Source organism: Acyrthosiphon pisum, chromosome X, assembly GCF_005508785.2.
Source record: "Acyrthosiphon pisum isolate AL4f chromosome X, pea_aphid_22Mar2018_4r6ur, whole genome shotgun sequence".
Taxonomy (NCBI): domain Eukaryota; kingdom Metazoa; phylum Arthropoda; class Insecta; order Hemiptera; family Aphididae; genus Acyrthosiphon; species Acyrthosiphon pisum.
The window spans coordinates 72068700-72089203 of record NC_042493.1 but is presented as its reverse complement, the minus strand read 5'-3'; the positions used below and the strand labels follow the sequence as shown (position 1 = coordinate 72089203).

Sequence of the window (20504 nt, the reverse complement as noted above, 5' to 3'; positions counted from 1 at the left end):
AATATGTATATTAGCCTATTCTATACATGAAAAAATTTTTAAAATATTTTGATGTCTTGAGCTGTTTACGGATATAGTACCTACTTAGTTTCCAATTTTTTAAAGTTTTTTTCCTATGAATGTCAATAAAACTTTATTTGTTTAGTAAAATAGCTTGACAATTTTATACAAAGCTCCTACTATATTGTTACAATGAAATTTAAAAAAGCAGGCAAGTGGATGTCGCTCTGCTGTACAGTATATTACAAGTGGGTCATTGTATAATGGTTGTTTTAGACTTGAATTCAATGATATAATATCATTGTATAAGAAAAATGATTCTGAGCGGAGACGGTTTGCCAGTCTGGATAATTTATATTTTGTTATTATTTATTTTATCATGTAAGTTGAATTAATATTAAAATATTATAATTTTTTATTCGTTTCTATGGTGATACACAAAGCGTTAAAAATTAAAATCCCATTTTTAGCGTTTTTTCGTAATTTTCCGGTGGTTTTTCCCGTGGCATTAAATAACTATTGAGAAAATCGAAAAATGACCTCTCTAAAGTACCATCTTGATCCAATTTGCTAAAAGATAAGGTACTATAATGATGAAATCGAAACACTTCTTCTGGAAGAAATTTTGTATACAGGATATATAAAATAAAAAAAAATAAACACCATTGTAAAAACAATAGCTTCCTCGCTCCGCTCAGAATCTAAAATATTAAAAACCCTTAGTCACAGTTTTTTTTTATAATCGTTTAAAATTCAAACCTTGACAAAATATAGAAAAAATACGAAAATTAACAAATTATTTTGGGGTAGAAATTCATAAAATTTTTTCTTTTTAAATCTAAGATTTTAAAATGTAATAAAAGATTCTTCATAAGTATGTCTACCTTTATGAAAAAAAAAATTTCTATAAGCAAATCAAATTGCATTTATATTAGCGTTTGATGTTCATATTTTTACAACATTGGATATTTACCCGATTTCTCATGTAGTGATTTTCTTATTTTGATATAAATCAAAAACGAACCACTGTAGATGCATGAAAATTTGACTGAATGTTTACATTTTCATTTTCTATATACCATACAATTTTGAAAATATTTTGACTCTTTTTGAATTTATGGATAATTTCACATTTCCATATTTTTAGTTTTTTTTTCTATAAATATTAAATATCAATAAAATTGTATTTGTTATTTTGTTGGGCCAAAAAGCGTGAAATTTATTATAAGGCTCCTGATATATTGTTACAATATCAGTTGAAAAAGATTAAAAATACATAGATGCAGTTTTTTTTTATAATCATTTAAAGTAAAGTTTAAATTCAGTCGACATTTATCAAGTTGAGTATATACAAATTTATAAAATGTTCAACTTTTATAGCTAAGGATTGACAATTTAAAATAAGGTTTCACGTAAGTAGTTTATTTTGTAACCAAAAAAATATAAAACATAGTTTTCTTTTTATAGTTATTTTATGTTCGAATTTGGACGAAATTAAATTTTTAAACGAAGAACCATTTTAGTTTTGTGTTATATTTTAATAATATTATTCGTGTGTACCTGAAACTTCTAAAGTATATTTATAATTACTTATTATAAACAAATATTATTCATTCAACTTAAGGGGATTGCAAACGGACAATAATAATTAATAATAATAATTATAATAATAATAATAATAATAATAATAATAATAATTACGTCAACCAAAATGCACCAATCTTTTGTCAATAATACCTTTTATAACTTTTATAGTACCTATATTATAATTATTATTATGCAACTCAAAGACTTTTTCAAATTAATTTTACTTGGGTATACCTAGGATCTACCACGAACCTAATGACGCCTTGGCCGCTGGTAATGGTTCCATGACAAAATATCCCGTGTAAATATTAATTCAAAATTTATCCTTCATTATAAAAATTTCAATTAGATTAGAAGTATTTAATAATTGCTCAAAAATAATCATACTTTACCTACCTAAATTCATTGTCTTGATCAAGATGGTACTTTAAAGAGGTCATTTTTCGATTATCTCAATAGTTATTTAATGCCACGGGAAAAACTACCGACAAACTACGAAAAACCGATAAAAATGGGATTTTAATTTCTGACACTATATGTTTATCACTATAGCAACAAATAAAAAATAATAATATTATAGTATTAATTCAACATACAGGCTATAATATTATAATTAATAATAACAATATAAAATCCAGACTGACAATCCATCTCCGCTCAGAATCGTTCTTCTAATACAATGGATATTATATCATTGAATTCAAGTTTAATATAATTCATTAGATATTGACTCACTTCGCCCTTGTAACTTACTGTACAGCAGAGCGACATCCACTTACCCGATTATTTTATTTAAAGTCGTGCACTCGTATAATCCACGATTAAAACCAAAAATGTCAGAAACTATTTTAATTTTTAATTTTTTTTAAGTCAACTCAATCAAAATCTAAGTTATTTCAACAGTATTTTAAATTTTAATCAATATTTCTTAAGTTAATTGAAAAATTATGACTTGTTATATTTCAATAAATTCATAAGAAGTTAAAAAAATTAACCTTTTAATGTTTTAACTATTTGATGCCCATCTGCAGTGCGAGTAGAGGTATATGACATAAAGACGTATTTAAGAATTTTGCGCCACAGGTAAGAAAAAAAACGCCCCCTTTCCAATCTAAATTTCTTTTGCGATACTTGAAAATAAACATATGATAGTGAAACTAATGCATTCTTCGCTCCACGTCTACAGTTCTACACTCATAATCTGAAAGATATACATAGGTACTAGGTATATATAAAAAATACATTTATTGAATTCCATATTACTACCGACTACCGAGTATTAACCGATAAACGTTACGAAAGTTATTACTGACATGACCATATGTCTACAAAATATTTTTGGCCATAAGAGCCCATGTAATAACTTTTAGTTTCCATTCTGCTTTCATATATTCTGTGTATTACAATTCTTCGGTTTTCAACATCGGAAAACACATATCGTAAGTTATCGTATCATATTAGTACCATTACTTTTTTTTATCACTCAAATGAGTAATGATCTAGGTACCGTATTATATCAAATTGTTCTCCAAAATTCAAAATTTATCACCCGGAGCGCAAGCCCCCCTGCCTTCCCCTTAAATATATCTCTGCCCATGATATATTGCAGTGATTAGGATTTGGAACTTAGAAGTGGATCTGGAGCCTTGAATCCTGATGTATATAATTATGATGTACCAAAATCGAAAAATATGCAATAGGTATTATATTATTATGTAGGCAGTGATCATATCATATTATTGTGTTGTTAACAAGAAGCAAATACAATTGCATGGGAATATTATAATATATCAATAGGTGCTGAAATAGCTTAAGCATAATACAACAAAAAATAATAATAATATTTAAATTAAAAAAAAAAATTATATGAATTGGTTATAAAACAAAACTTAAGACTTTACAAAATAAATTCCATGGGGTCCATTTTTCATAAAAAACTTAATCATAATATTTATTATTATTGTTTATTGAATGGACGAATCACAACAATATAGACATATTAAAATAACCGGGTTATAACTATTTAACTTTATGGTGTTTATTTTTAAATTCCAAACATAATTTGTTACCTAATATACATTTTTGGAGCACACAAATGATTATTTTAGTAGTGACAGTAATGAAAAAGTTTACATAAGTAAAAAGAAAATATTAGGTATATAGGTAGGTAGGTACAAACAGTCAAATTAGGTAGTAATACCTGTTTTTATAATATAATTATAATGTACAGTCGATGGGATTTTTTTATAAACAAATAGGTAACCATGATGAACATTGTTATTAGGTATTTCAAACTATTAAGGGTTAAGGTGTAGGTTACAATTTATTGATTGAGTTGTTTCGTAATAAATTTGTGTATGAGATCGTACAAGATTTCTGGTCTGTCGCAGGATACTAAATGGCCCGCGTTTCTGACCAACACTTCTGTGAGGTTTCCGACCGTTTTTATGTAACCGGCTAACTTTTTATTTACATACCACGGTTTTCTGATCGCCTTCTTGTAATCGGTACCGTACGGGCTCTTCATGTTCGAATATAAATTGACGGACAGAGGATACGCTACGACCAGGTCCATCTGACCATTGTACACCAGAATGGGATAACTCGTTACTAGCTGTTCCAGGTGTTCCTTAACCGAAGTCATGAAGTCCGGTATCATTTTGTAATATATCACGCCCAAACTAGTATACTCAATGTCGCCAACATGTAGAGCTCTCCGGCTATCTACCGTCTGCAATAAGTCAATGTAGCTGACGTCCCCTATGCTGTCAGTGGAATTCCAAGGAATCGTGTCACCGTCAATGATATTGTACAGGCTTGGGAATTGAGTTTGCTCAATAAACGTACTCATTATACCACTCCAGGCCTGGAAAATATAATTTTCTTTTTATAATAATATAGATAGGTAATATTTACACCAGGCATGTCAAACACGTGGTCCGCTGTAAGTTGTACAACGTTCGTGTAACATATACCTTAACTTTTGCATGGGCTGGTTTAATTGGAGGGAGGTGGTTATAAGAGGTCTATCGACAGTACGAAAAGTTGTAACACAATTGCGCTCCATATCTGTTGTCTTTTTAACAATTTTCCAATTATATTAATTCAATAATACAATATTGAATTAATATATTGATAGACATCCAAAGAAAACTTATTTAAAAATTAAAGTATTAAAAATCATTTTAACAAACTTCGAAAATAACACGAAGACAATAATGTATTATAATTTTATAATTCAAACTTGGGAAAAAATTAGAGCAAAATTAAATATCCATACGACCATACAAGAATATTTGAAAGTAATGGGACCACGTTTTTTAGTGCCACATTTGTAGTTTTGTTTGTATCATTTCCAATTTTATTGAATTATTTTATATGCAGGGTGATTCACCAAGCATACTAATTCCCTTGTTTCTTCAATATTGCAGTTATTTAAAATCTGATTTTTGGAATTTCTAAGGATTAAGTACAAACATTTTAATAACTAAAAAGCAACTCATTCGAATTTTGAATTAGGTATATTAAAAACTTACAGTAAAAAAGGGGGTTCTCATTTGAAAAGTTTGCATCGCTACAGGACACTCTTTAAGTAATACAAACAAATTTAAGAATTTAAAAATTGTCGGAGTATTTTTAAAAATTCCAAAAATCAGAATTTGAATAAATTCATTATTAAAGGAAACAGTGGGGATAAGCATACTAGATGAATCCTGTATATTAAGGAAACATATTATAATTTATTATTAAAAAAAAGTATTTTGTAGTTTTATTTGTAAACATTAGCAATTTTATGTAAGGTACCTACTCCAGTATTAATATTTTTAAATACATAGTATATTGTGTAAACAAAATCCTAGATATTTTGGTATTTTTGGCCATCGGTGTATATACTAATAAGTAATAACTTAATGTGGCACAATTTTTAACCAAGCCAACAATTTATTTTTATCCTAAGTCCTAGGATTGTAAAATTGGGAAGTCAAATTGTTAAAAATACAACACCTATATTTCTTGGAGCGTAATCGTGTTGTGTTTTTTGCAGGTAAAAAGGTTAAACGTGTGGAATCATGTTGCGGTACCCCATTGAACTAAAACTAGGATTTTTGTATTAAATATATTTAGCACTATTATGCTTTATTTATAGTTTGTATAAAATATAAGTAAAATGCTGATGCCGGAAAGTCATCGAAGAACTATTAATTACATTTAATTAGATATGAGATAGGTATGGGTTTAGAGCTATTTTTGGATACAACAGATATACTATATATAATATAGTTACCAATATAACGAATACAATTATTAAATAATAGATTTAATTCTACCATGTGAACAAGCAAGTTAGCTAAACTAGGGTATTTAACTACATATATTTTAATTTTTAGGTATAGCCGTATTGGTAGATTTAAAAGAATACAAAATAATTTTTATTTTTATTATAATAAAGATACTCACATAAAATGCATCAACAAAGTGCTTATCGTGTATTGCTTTTCTGCCTTGGGTTTCTAATTTATTGATTTCTTGTTTTGTATTGTTGTCAACTAAACCAATTTGGTATAGAAAATCTCCATAACACAATAATGTTTCAGGATCTAAAAATCCATTGCCAATTGCGATTCCTTCCATTTTTATATCAGTTAATGTTTTGTCATTGTGGATTAATGACGCCAAAGAAAGTGCAAACTTGCCTAAATTCGAAATTAATTTTAAGTTCAATAAAATAATCAGCCGTATATACTTGAGTAGTAAGTACATTTATTATATTTTTAAATGAATGTTGTACATACCACCATACGATTCAGCCACAATATAGAATGGATTAGGTCGCTGTTCGGGAAACATTGTGTAGAATTGTGTTAAAGCTTCGAAAAGTTGTTCTCCAACGGTCGTGAAGTTTGTTGCATAACCGTCAATGTGTTCAGTGAAACTGAATCCTAGGATATGAAAAAATATATATATAAAGTGTCAAAGTTTATAGGTACCTACCTAACTAATTACTTCAAGCTGTCAATATGTGTTCTTGTGAACATAAAAATATAGAAGTTTAAAAATTAATCAAACCTGTTGATATGCAATTGAAAAGAAAGACAATAAAAAAAAATATTCATTCAATTTTATGTATGGCATCTTAAAACCATCCTGTTACAATACATTGATTGTTACTTTCATTTTTACGGCTTAAAATATACATTGTAAGTAGGAACGTACTGCATTAAATTAGTCATAAATAGCTAAACATGTTAAAAATTAATAAACATAGGTTATGAGTATTATATACTTCGTTTTACCTGTTCCAACGGGACTGTCGATGAATAGTAATGAGTTGTTATTGTGCCAAGATAATGGGTTTTCGTCAATTGTGTAGGTTTTTCCGTCAAAAGACGAATTGAACGGGCCAATTTCTTTAAACACGCTGAACGCAGTACTGGCACCAGGGCCACCTTCCAGCCATAAAATTAACGGTGCTTCTATTTCATGGTAAAGACACTATAATATAATAATAACATAAAACGTACACAATTAAACTTCAGACTGCAGAATAGCAAAACTATAATATTTTTAATTTATTATATTTATTTCTTGCTATAGTCATTAATTGCATGTTATAAGTTATGAGTTGTGACTTACGTGTCATGCAATACTTAGATAAAAACTACATAATATATTCATAGTAATATAGTAAAATCGATATACTATGATATTAAAAATTTAAAAGGCTTCATTTTTACGTGAGACTTCTATAATGAAGATCATCGTGCTACATTATTATAGCCCACAACTGATTTTAGTAAATATTTCGAATTTAGATAAATAAAAAACAACAGGTAAATACTACTTATCAATAAAAAAACATTATACCTACAAGATAGAAAACAATATTTTTAAGTATATTATATTGTATATTATATAATGCATACTTATAGTATACTAATTAAAAAAGATTTTAAATTAATTAAATTCATGTTATCCTCAGATTGATATTATGTATATTAACATATATTGGTATTATTTTATATAACTTTTAGAACTATATAACATGTCAATCTACGTCCACAATGCGGTATTAGATGGTAGGATACCACACGTTGTTAACAAGTAAGATGGATGATGAATACAATTTACGAACAAAAGTTTATTACATTTCAATAATAACTATTTTATGTCCATTAATGAATTGTATAAGAACAATATAGCATATCTATGATAACAATATCACATAGTACTTACTCACTATAAGTTAAAGTGGCCCTATGCTGTAGGTATCTATAGGCTATACTGCTATAGGGACTTTAAGTTAATAAATAATTGTATTTATTTTACATAGGTACTGACTACCGATTTAATACTTCTAGTTGTAAGCTTATATTTCACGTTACAATCCATTTAATTAATATTATTATTTTAACTTTAACCGATTCGATAACGACTGTTTTTAAGAAGTTCAAGACAATTTTACCAGTTGTATTAACCAGGGCTTGCATTTGAAAAAAAAATTCTGTTTTATGTTATTTACAATTAAAACGTTACACAACTTTTGCGTTTATCGTTGTACAGAATAGTGTTAATGCCTATTAAATTCATTAATAATAACTAATTCGGGCAGGTTATATGGTCTGGTTACCGAATATAATATAATCAGTTCTAATGACTGTATGCATGAAGTAAATATTTCTACGAAACCAATATAACTTTAAATAAATGGATTTTAAATAATTTTTTTTTGCGTCATATTTCATTAAATGATATTCTATAAATTACGTTTTGTGTTATGTTTTGTTTTGCGGTATATAATAATTTTTTATTATTGTTTTCCGTTATAATAACGTTTACAAATTTGTTTTTTTTTGTCAAATATAACGTTATAATTATAATGTTATTATACATTTTGCAAGCCCTGGTATTAACTAATAGCCTAGTAATCCGATATAATTTATAAAAACATATTTGAATTGTTCCATTAAAATAATTTTGAGTTTCTTAGATTTTTTTAATTTTTTTTTTACACCTATATAATATATTAAATTCCACATTTAAGAATTCGTAATAATATACAAAATTTAAATATGTTCAACAACGGATTTCAAGTTGACGACATGACGTATTAAAATTTGTTTTCACTTTTTAGAAGTATTAACCAGTTAATAGTTATAGAATAACCGATATAATTGGCATAGTATACATGTCTATTTTAGTAGAAAACATAGCCGTGGTCGGATTTTCTAAAATTTTTTTTTATTTAAATGAACTTAATAGAGTTATAACATTACAATATGGTTACCGTTGCGGGGAAGAACCAGAAGAACAGGTTGGAGTTGTGTTGGTCATCGACCGTGAAGTAACCGGAGTAGCTGACCACGTGGTTCGGCAGGTACACTTCGGTCACCCTTGCCAACTGCTTGGCCCTGAGTATGTTGCCGTTGCGCAGGTACGGGGTGAGCAGCAGCGGCTCGGCCGCCGAATGGGATGGCGTGGACTCGGGGTCCCAAAGCGGATACGCGCTACGCAGGTACAGCGGCGTCGATTCGGACGACAGGCACGCGGCCCGCCGCCACACGCAACACCCGGCGGCGCAACACGCGAGTATTACACGGAACGCGGCGAGCATCGTTGTGCCACGGCCAGGACAGTGCACGTCCTCATCGGCCCCATCCCGTTCCGAACGCCGACCGCCGTGACGTGGTTCCTCCGTCATCCCCTCCCATACTCAACGCAACGTCGCAATTTTTTCCCGACGGCACGTAACGGGTGGAACGGAAGGACGGACGGATGGACTGACAGGCGGATGGATGGATCCGGATGGGGGTATATGCAATGGCATTATTTTTCAGTTTTCGATGGAGGGGACAAGAGTTTTGACAGGCCAATATGACTGAAAAATGAAGGTACGGTACCTATAATTTCTAGTTAGATTTTTATTTCTATACATATTACCATCGCGATTTAAGATATCTTAAATCGTCATTACAGTCCTACATAATTTTATCTGCTGTATTATCATAGGATATAGACACAAAAAGGCAATAGTCTGTTTTTATTTTGCAATGAATATGGGGCGGAGAGGGTCAAATAAAATATACAGATACTACCTACACATTAGTTCTAGCATGGTTTTAGATTTTTCGTGAAGTACCTACCGAACAAATTATATTATACGATACTAAACACGACTGCTATAAGGTAAGGGTAACTAAAAAAGGGCAAAATATTAAACAATAGGTATCAGAGATTCTTTGGTAATCATGGATAAAGCTGTTAAAAGTACAATAGTTCAATAGTTGTTTGATATTAGAATTTTTATTGTGTCAGTTAATACTATTTTTGGAATAATAAAAAACAGTTGTATAGAAATAAAATTATACAAAGGTGGGCAAGTTAATGAAAATAATTAACTCAAGTTAAGTTAAGAGGACACAAGATCGATAAGTTAAAAGTTAACAGTTAATAAATTATAAATTTAACTCTATAAGTTAAAAGTTAATATAGAAAAAATATTAACTTAACTCAGTTTAAAAAAGTTAATCTATTTTTTTTTAAATTAGTATGTAAATCACATAAAGAGTGAATGTGTCTTTCTAGTTTCTAATTTATAAATTATTAAAAACAATTTTATTGAACTTTTATCATAATGTACACTGTTACCATTTTACTTTACTATTATTTACTAATTTAACAAATCTCAAATTACAAATTTTACAAATATATTTTTTTATATCGTATAGAAATTGAATGTCATAATACGTGAAGATGAGTACATGACCTTCATATATATTATAAGTTATATAACATTAAAACATAACAATTGTCAATTTGTAATTTAAAATTAATGATTTTATTAAAAACATTTATAATTGCAACTCGCATAATATATAACTTACATCTTAATAAAATTTATTAATAGGTAGGTATACACAAAATTATGTTATCAAGAAAATGTTTGTGTTTTTTTATTTGGATTATTTTTATTTTATACTCATATAGTAATATTTACGTATAAACGAAAAATTTTAAAATGTTTTCAACTTGATGGATTTTTTTTAAATCAACTGAGAAAAGCTAAGTTATTTCAACTGTAAATTAAACTAGTTAAGTTCATAAGTTGATTAGAAAATAAACTAACTAGTTAAGTTAAAAAGTTTAAAAAAATTAACTTTTTAACTTAACTTTAACTTTTCAACTAGTTTGAAAACACCACCTAGTTTCAACCACCTTTGAAATTATACATGATTATGGTATTATATTGTTGTCGTACATGCCTGCTCTTCACACACCTCGACACCTGTACACCATATAGTACTTACATAGGTAAGCTCAGGCCTTATGCACACACCGAAGTGTCCATACATTTTCCAATAATATTTAATCTTTAAAAACTCTCTGCGAAATACCATTAGTTATTAAAATATACGAGCTTTCATTATGTCAATTTCATTAACTAGTGTAATAAAATACTGTCTACAGTTCGTCAAAATTATAAAATTGGCATATTTTATTAACAACAACAAGACTATCGGGGCTACGAGTAAAATCAAACTGGGGCAAAACTTGCTACTTCTAAAATTATGCTACTGGACGTCTGGACGGTGACGGTAACGACTTTTGTATTATAATGATATTATAGGTACCTATTATATATTATATTATCATATAAAAATTAAAAATATATACATAATTTTATTAAATACTGTGAATTGTCGTTGGTATATACCTAAGTTTTTATTGGAAATTATTATATATTATTTTACTAAATTATAATTTATAATATCGTCTTTGGTTTGAAATTTAACGAATCTAACCAATAATTATTTTTGATAATAAGTACCTAATAACGTAATACGTCGACGTGTGTCTTATAAAACTGGGATTTCATATCATAACTTACTAATGTATTATAATTTATAAGATTAATGATGTCGTTATTAGGTACAATAAATGTTAACATAATTAGGTAGGTATATTACAATTTATAATAACTATAGGTACGCGTATGTCATACAATATGAATATAGTTAAAACTAAAAAACTTATAGCGTAAAAAACGATTTATTGTTTACAGCAGAGACTGGAACCTTACTGAAAAGAACCGGTTCTAGAACGGGAACCCTTTGAATATTGGGAACTGACACCTCATCAAAACCCTTATTTAAATTAATTTTAATACCGGAACCTCACCGGAACCCTTATTTAAATTAATTTAAAAACAGGAACCTTGCCGGAACCGATACTTTTACATCATAATTTTTTTACATAAGTATAAAATCAAAATAGGTAACAAATTTTTTATTTTTTACAAACCAAAACGGAACTGAAACTAAAATTTTAGTTTTTCTGGGAACCGAACAAGAACCAGAACCGTAAATAATTTAAACTTAAACATTTTAAAACAATAATAATATATTACAGACATAAACGAATAAATAACTTTCACCGATTCATGAATTATGATTATACCTATAGGTATTATAATTCCCATTGGAACCTATTAGCATACTATATTTATCCAGATTCGGTGATTAACGGCTACACCTGAAGTCCTGAACTGTTGGTTCAGCAGTCCTGTAGCTCCAGTGTCAGCATTAGTCTCAGTGTGTGTTCTGTCCTTCTGAGTACACAGTAATATATATTTATTACATAAGACACAACAACCGTAACGTCTTCATGTCGCGTTCGGCGGCCCAACAGGAAATTACACTGACTCGGTGCGCAATAATACATTTGCATATAGGAAATACCACGCATGTTTTTGAATCGTAATATATTAGCACCGTTTAATCCCATAGCACGTGCAGTGTGCACCGTAGGTATATTAGCATCGATTGTATATTATACTATTATAAATACACTGTATAATGTACAATTTATTATAGTGACCGGAAAAAGGTAACTATAAAAAGTATTGGTGTAAAAAGTACCGCGGATGAAAAGTACATAATATAATTGAGTAATAATGTATTTATATAGATACTTAATGCATAACGGATGTTATATTTTTAAATAAATTAAAAAAATATATATTTACCTAAATAATATAAATAGATGTATCTACCTATATATAATTGTATGTATATTTAAATAAAAGTATTAAAAACTATTCGACTTATGTTGACCGTTTACACTAAAATATTATACTAATGTAGATATAACTCTATTTTTTTAAAAACATTTTTTTATTGATTTTAAGCCCGGTAAACATGACCATTTGCTGTTTGTAGGGGTTGAAACACGTTTGTGTATGTGTGGCAAAGATTTGTCACTAGATATCCAGGTGGTCACTCATCCGGGAACTAGTGACACTGGTCGGTGCTTGCACTCAGAACACGTTTCATGACTGAATGCAATCATGAATGTATTTGGAAATATGCAGTTTATACATTTTTAAAAATAAATAAATAAATTAGGTACATTATTATAGCTATTTTTTTACGAGAACTTTTATTTGCGATTCGTGTACATTTTTTTTCGCGATCAATATGCCTCTTTCGGCGCATTTTATAGGCATTTTTAACGCCACCGCTGTCGCATTTTATATTATTATTAAATATCATTATTAAACTATAGACTATAATGGGATTTTTAGTGATTTATTTGTCTTGTATTAATAATAGCTAAGTTATACATATAGGTCAAACAACAATCCGATCAAATCCATCTCAGTATCCGCAGCTGCTGGTCTGCACATTCGTACAAATTAAGGAGAACAATCGTAATGTAAAATGAGTGAACAATAAATGGTTTATTTTTTAAGATAACATTAATAACAATTTTTAGGACCCTTAACACTTAATTATAGACCTAACTTTAATATGAGCTATACGCGAAAACAATAACGATATTTGAATGAACATGAAAATGTACATTGATTTGCCACTATATAGTGTTAGGATTTGTCAACATATGTTGACAAATCCTAACATTTTGTTTAGTATTATATTTTATATTGTATTGTACAATTCGAATCACGTACAGGTTGATTGGAATCTGAGGTTTTCCAAAACGTTAACAACACTAAGTGATTGAGTCATTTGGTATTTTCCTATATTTAATGAATGATAAAAATGTTTTTTTTTTTTATATATATATATATAATTTTATTGTAATACTTTGACGAGACACATCCGCAGGAAATCCAATAGCAACATACTAATTAATATTACATTTTTCTTGAACACATATTATAAAACGTACCTTCAATTATTTTGTTATTCATTCTATTGTTTGTTTTTCAATATTTATTCATATTATATATTTATATGAGTCAATCAATGTAAAAACATCTTTATACATACCTATTGAAAATATGTACAGATATAAATACTAAATTACCTAATAAACTATATACCTAGTGGCTAGTTCATATGTATTATTTATCAATTATACGTTTCACGTTTACCAAGGACATCAATTTAAAATTTAAATTAAGTTCTCACAAGTCAAAGTACTAAATAACTTTATATTAGATTCTAAGTGCAATGATGTGTATTTTTGTGTCTGTTATTATGAATCGGAGCAGTAATTATGCTCCAAAGTGCAATTGGTAGAAAATTTCATTTAGTAGGTAAGTATTTTGAGGAATCAAAAGTGGGAAAATCCCAGTACTTTTCTTATTAATTGGAAAATAATAATAAAAACAGCCAGAAAACGTAAGTATTAATTTAAAAAAAATCAATTTTGTTGTTATTCAGAATTTTCCTCCAAATATTTTGATTATAATTTCAAGACAAATGAAAATAATATAAAATTATGGAGGTATTCGGTTTCTTAATAGGCATTGGGTTTGTTGATAGGTATTGTCGTATTGGGTAAGTACTAAGGATTCGCTTAGTTATCCTTCTATCGTATCGTTAATATTGCTTTAAAGTACCCATACGCATATCCCGATCATCTGCTACGTTCTATATTCATCATACCACTACAAATTATTTAGCCAACGGTGAGTCATGTTGTGCGTCAATGCAGTTCCTTCTTTCATAATTTAACTTTAATGTATCTTCTAGTAAAATATGTTTGTAATATCTTGCACCGGATATATAGTGACCTACCCAGTACCCAATGACTAGTTACAATTGAAAACTACTATAGAGCAGTGATTGTCCCGTATTTTTTGTATTAGCTATAAACTTAATTACTTTCTCGTTATGATTTAGTGAAAGAAATTAAATATTAATTACGAATAAAATTATATTTTATTTATGATAAATTGTAAGTGATTTTTTTTTTACATAGTTGCCTTTGCTGGACAAGAATTAATGATATTTTAATTTTAATCGTACAATATTATTATTTTAATGTATTTAGCTGTTAGTAGGTACCCAATTATTACATATATCCGTAATTTTGATTCATAATATCGGTAAAATAAATAAATCTTTTACAACATTTTTTAATAGCACTATTTCTAATTTATAAGTATATAAGATATTATATTAATCAGTGGTTTATGATTCTTAAAGATTCATTTATGTATTAAAAATATCTTCTTCCGGATTTCGGTCACGTTGCAATAGTGACAACCACATTTTCCCATTAAAAAGTACGCGTGCCCTCTAAATATTTAATATTCACATAATAGTCTCGGTGTCAAACAAAAAAAAAATTAGTTTGTCTCGTGCAGGAAATCATAATGGGTCGGTCATCGCACTTCCCGTTGGTTGTAACGAAAAACCTCACGTTCTATTAGTTTTAATAATTAAAACAAGAATTACAACACAACAAAAAATGTTATTTCTATTTTCTAGGATCCACAAAAAAAAAAAAAAAATAGCAACAAGAACTATCTAATTATAATTATACACCCTTCATCATTAATATAATGGTGTTCATTTATCTTAAACGTCAATTAATTTTTATTAAATATCTACTTATAGAGTTAAGGCATAACACTTATTTTACACTTGGACCGATGTGGGTATACACACAGGTGTATTTATTCAATATTCAGCATTATTTAAATCAAAAGTTTAGGTGATAATAATATCACTCCATGGTATATCTTAGGTTAGGTTAAATATATTATTTTATTCATGTTATAAGCAAGTGCGACCGCAGGACTTTGTCAAGGGGGGGGAGACAAAATATTTTCATTATTCAATTTTTTGTTTTACTACCTATCCGATTAGTGAATTATTGTTTGTGATATGCCTTCTTTTATATAGTCAGTGAATGTAACAATTATTTACGAATCTTATAGAATTAATATTAATTAATTGATATTATAAAATCGTTATTAAAATTGATATTATTAAATGTTGAAAAGTTTTATTCTATCTATTGATACCACAGACTTGAAACTATTGTATGCAATATAATATCTATATGAGCATTTAGTTTCTTTATGAAAAAAATAAAAACTTGGTATTGATACTGCATTTGGTCCCACCTATTTATGCCATAAACCTATAAAATCGACGTTTTTACCGCTAATTTTCATAATCGAGTGAAATAAAAATCATTTGGTAAAAAAAATATTTATTTTATGATATTTTTTGTGGTGAACGCTGAGATTTCGATGCACTTTGCATTGTTTTCCGAATTTAGCTACGCTATGCTCATCTTATACATAAACGTTTAAAGTATTTTTTAATCACAATAAGAATTATTTTGATTATTTATTTTGCATTTTTTTCATTTTTTAGAGAATTTTAGAATTATGGGGACATTTTTGAAGTATTTGAATCCAAAATTTAAATTTTAAATTTTATTTTAAAATTTTTATATGCTTTCACGTGATTTTTATTATACAACTATGTACATTGTACAAGGAAATAAATATGTTATCTAAACCTATAAAAAAAGTTATAGTGCATTTTTAATTGTACTATTTAAAACTTTTAGGTAATAAACGAATTTTTTTTAGGGAATTCCCAGTCTTAATAATGTTTAGGTACGATAATTGACCCAGAAAGTTAAGGGGGGAACTGCTTCTAATTGTCCTCCCCCTTTGTGGATGCCCTTGGTTATTTATGATCAATTATAGATGAAGTAGTTACTTACCAATTAAAATATTTACATATTATTTGAATTATTCATTACTCGATCATGAATTTTAATTTTGTATATTTGACGTTAACTCTAATATCGGCAGAATATTTGTCCAAACAATCAGATACAAAATATTGAAAATATATAATATTGGTAAGCATTGTTATTATATATATATAATATAAATATAAAATATAACCATGTGTTATTCCAATATATCTTTATTTAACCAGCTATATACAGTTTTAATACATTTATTTGATTTCATCCTCACAGAGAATCGATTTCCGGTGGTTAACCTTGGCCCAATTCATAATACACCAACCAACTTTCATAGATCAGTATTACTTTCTCATACGACCATACGACCATACTCTCGAAGGATAACAACAAACCTGCAAACCCTATAGTTAATTTAATCTCTTTCATTATGAACGTAAACCGTAGAAGTAGTACCAATTTAAACTTTAAGAACTATTTTTATATTTATTGGTTTTTGAAAATTTCCAGTACTTTAAAAACCACGTCGGGAAAAACCAAAAAAAAGTTAAGGAAAAACAGAGATTTTTCCGCAGTCAGTTTTCGATAAATTTGATTTTGATTTTTGGTGTAACTCTAAGAAAAATAATCCTAATTAAATGATATTTCGCCAAATGTTTATAGTAGCATTTTTGACACACCATACAGTTTTAAAAATATTGATTTTTTTGGAGTTATATCTTAGGCATAAGAAAATTTTAATTACAACTATTTTTTTTTTAATATTGTCAATAAAAAATGTTCACTCGGTAAAAAAGCTTGAGAATTTAATACAAGGTTCCTGATAAGTTGTTGTTGGGTAGTGGAAATTAAAAATAAGTTGATCGTAAATCAAAATATATGATTTATTTTGAGCTAAATAGGTATTGTATTTTTCAAAAATTTGATTGTTACAGTAGGTTTATTGTTATTGGGGTTTAAATTTCTAGAATATATTTTTTTTATAATACTGTATGTTTGTATGTTATTAATTTTGATTTAAAGGTATTACTTATTAGTTATTACAGAATTATTGGATGTATCAATTAATGAAATTAACTGTTTATAAATTAATAGATTTTAAATAGATCACGTTTTTTCAGAGATTATTAATATTGAATATTAATATATATATAATATTGTATCATGTCATGATATCAGTATATATCAGTATTCAGTCTGTCTATCAAACATGTTATTTAATGGAATTAAAGTTTAAAAATATAAAAATGTAAAGGCGTTTTGTATAGGCAATTTTTTTACGTGTATGTTAAGTATGTTTTCCCGGACACATCTGACGCCCGGTGTCATAGGATTCTATTACCCTCAATATTTTTTACCTCCCCGGTAAATATATCCTTGAATATTTTTACCCCTGGTAACATAACACTAGGATATATTTACCTCCCGGGTGAATATATACTATGGTAAATTTGCCACCCGGTAAAAATGTCATTGATTATTAGGATATAATTACTGATAAGGTAAAAATATAGGTACTAGTATATATTTACCTCCGGACCCATATCGATGAAATCCCCCTCCGCTAAAAAATAAAAATATCGTGTTATGTGGGGTATAAAATATATCCCAGGATATAGCTACTTCCCGGTAAAAATATAATGTTTGGGGTGTATAAATATCGTAGGATATATTACCTCGCAGTAAAAATGTAGTGTTAAGGAGGGTATAAATATCCTTGGTTATATTTACCCCTGGTAAGTATAACCTAGGATGTATTTACCGGGGGTAAATATTGCTTGTTACAGTAAAGCAATATTTGAGAATATAATTTAGAGAAACAATTTTCTTATTAAAAAAAGTAAATAATTGAAAAATAAATCAACTTCAGAGGAATTATTAATACAGCATATATCACGATCAAAGCGAACCCAATATATTTAATTAGTTGAGTGGAATTTAATATTAAAAGTTTATAAATAATTTAACTACCTATTAAAAGAAGTGACGGATAAAGGTAGTCATGATAACAAATCAAGAGAGTCAATTAAGCCGTGTTATAATTTGTAGATGAACGAGATATCAAATTCTCTTTGTCTATTTACAAACGATTTAAGAGTCACTGTATCACCACATCGAAACAAAGAGATTCATATGTATTTATTGTTAGTTATGTTTAATCGTTCAATAAATGTTAATTAGTGATGATATCAAACAAAAGGTGCATACTCAATAATAGAACGTTGATAAAAGTGATGCAATAAGAAACCCAGTGCTTTTGAAGTTTTACTACAAACATAATCAATGTGCTCAGATAATAATAAGATTGAAGAGAAGATTACACCTAGGTACCCAGGAAAATAATTGATTTAACTGATGCGAGCAGGACAGAATTAGAATTATAGACAACATTTATGTACGTGGTAACATTTTTATTTTTTTGACAACTTAGAGACAATCCATATTATCTATTAATTTTGTTTTTATTTTTTCATTTGTTTATTAAAATGATTGAGTATTTTATCATAACAATAAAAACGCTACAACACAAATATAATTTATTCTATGTAGTGTGAATATTTTATAAATCTACTATAAATAATGTACTCGTAAGTTTGGATCGCGTGAAACCATTTTTCTATATAATCTCATTGTTGGTACTAACATATGGTAACATATGGAACCACTTACTTTGAACCAGGAACTGGAATCGAACCATAGAGAACCGGTTCTGGAACTGGAACCTTTAAAATATTAAGAACCGGAACCGGAACCGAAACCTTTCTTTTTATAAATAAAATACTGGAACCGGACAGGAATTTTTAAATTAAATAGGTTCTTTTAGGTTCAAGAATAAAATAATTTTGTTAACATAAATTAATGGTATTACTGTTTTGTGTATAAACTATGTATGATCATATATTCACATAAGTTTTCTAATTTTTCTCATATTATTATTAAAACTCGCATTCTGGATAGGTATTCAATATTACTATATTTTTCGGTACCTAAATTATCTGGAACCGATACTTTTTTTTTTTTTTTATCAAAAACCAGACTGAACCGGTTATTTTAGTTTTGGAAAACCGATATCAATAAATTCAAAAGGTTTCAGTCTCTGCTTTGAACTAGTGTTAAAATTTATTTAAAATTAAACATTTAAATTCTTTTCAAAATGTCATTAATATTGCCTATTTTAAACCCCTTAATTATCAAGTATGTATTAATATTACAACAAACTAAGACTCAGATTACTATTTTTTAATTTAAATAAAATGTATTTCATTATGAACGGATAGTTAACTATTTTGTCAGTAGATTTTCATTTGTTATTTCGCCTCACATGGACCAGTTGATGCAAAAAAATCATCTCTAAAGAAGTATTATTCGTTGATAAAACTTCAAAGGTAATTAACCAAAAATTGGAAACTGAAAATGTCCGTAAACAGCTAAAAACAAGTCGAAATATTTTGAAAATATTATGGTGTATAGAAAATGCTAATATAAGCATTCAGAGAAAGTGTCATGTATCTAAAGTCATTTGTTTTAGAGTTACCCCCCTCCCCCCGCCCATAATTTTATTTGACTGATTAAAATTCAAATCTTGACATCATTGGATATATTTTAACAAAGAATATTATACATTTTAGTTTAGTTAAAAAATATTTATGCGGATTTAAAATGTATACGTACATTATTGTAATTGACTTTAAGCAATTTAATTTTCAAAACATTTAGATTAATTTTAAGCTATTACTTTTAATAATACTGATTACTGATTCATACAATTACACCGTAAATTATTAATACCTATAGTAATAATATAATTGATATTGATATTTGCAATATACATGTATGATAAAATATACTTAGTGATATATATACCTAGGTTGTCAGACCACCGTCTACACTCGGTAACGTTTTTCGTATGAAATGATTTATCATTAATTAATCAA

At 28.0% G+C, this 20504-nt stretch overlaps 1 protein-coding gene across 1 annotated transcript; it reads right to left on the bottom strand.

The window, feature by feature from the left end:
- Window positions 1–3594: 3594 nt before the first annotated feature.
- Window positions 3595–9233, bottom strand: LOC100166597 (venom serine carboxypeptidase). Its single transcript, XM_003242544.4, has 5 exons — window positions 8873–9233; window positions 6882–7080; window positions 6381–6527; window positions 6046–6281; window positions 3595–4453 (listed from the first exon to the last, which is right to left on the bottom strand). The coding sequence occupies exons 1-5, from the start codon at window positions 9197–9199 to the stop codon at window positions 3911–3913; spliced, it is 1452 nt and encodes a 483-aa protein (XP_003242592.1). The 5' UTR covers window positions 9200–9233; the 3' UTR covers window positions 3595–3910.
- Between the last annotated feature and the right edge of the window lie 11271 nt (window positions 9234–20504).

Bases quoted from the DNA above. Each gene is read 5' to 3' on its own strand.
- LOC100166597 (XM_003242544.4), bottom strand. From the start codon at position 9,199: ATGCTCGCCGCGTTCCGTGTAATACTCGCGTGTTGCGCCGCCGGGTGT. The intron at 7,081-8,872 runs GTAACCATATTG...ATTATATTATAG, and splicing joins TCTGGTTCTTCCCCGCAACG to TGTCTTTACCATGAAATAGA. The intron at 4,454-6,045 runs GTGAGTATCTTT...TATATTTTCCAG, and splicing joins ACTTTGTTGATGCATTTTAT to GCCTGGAGTGGTATAATGAG.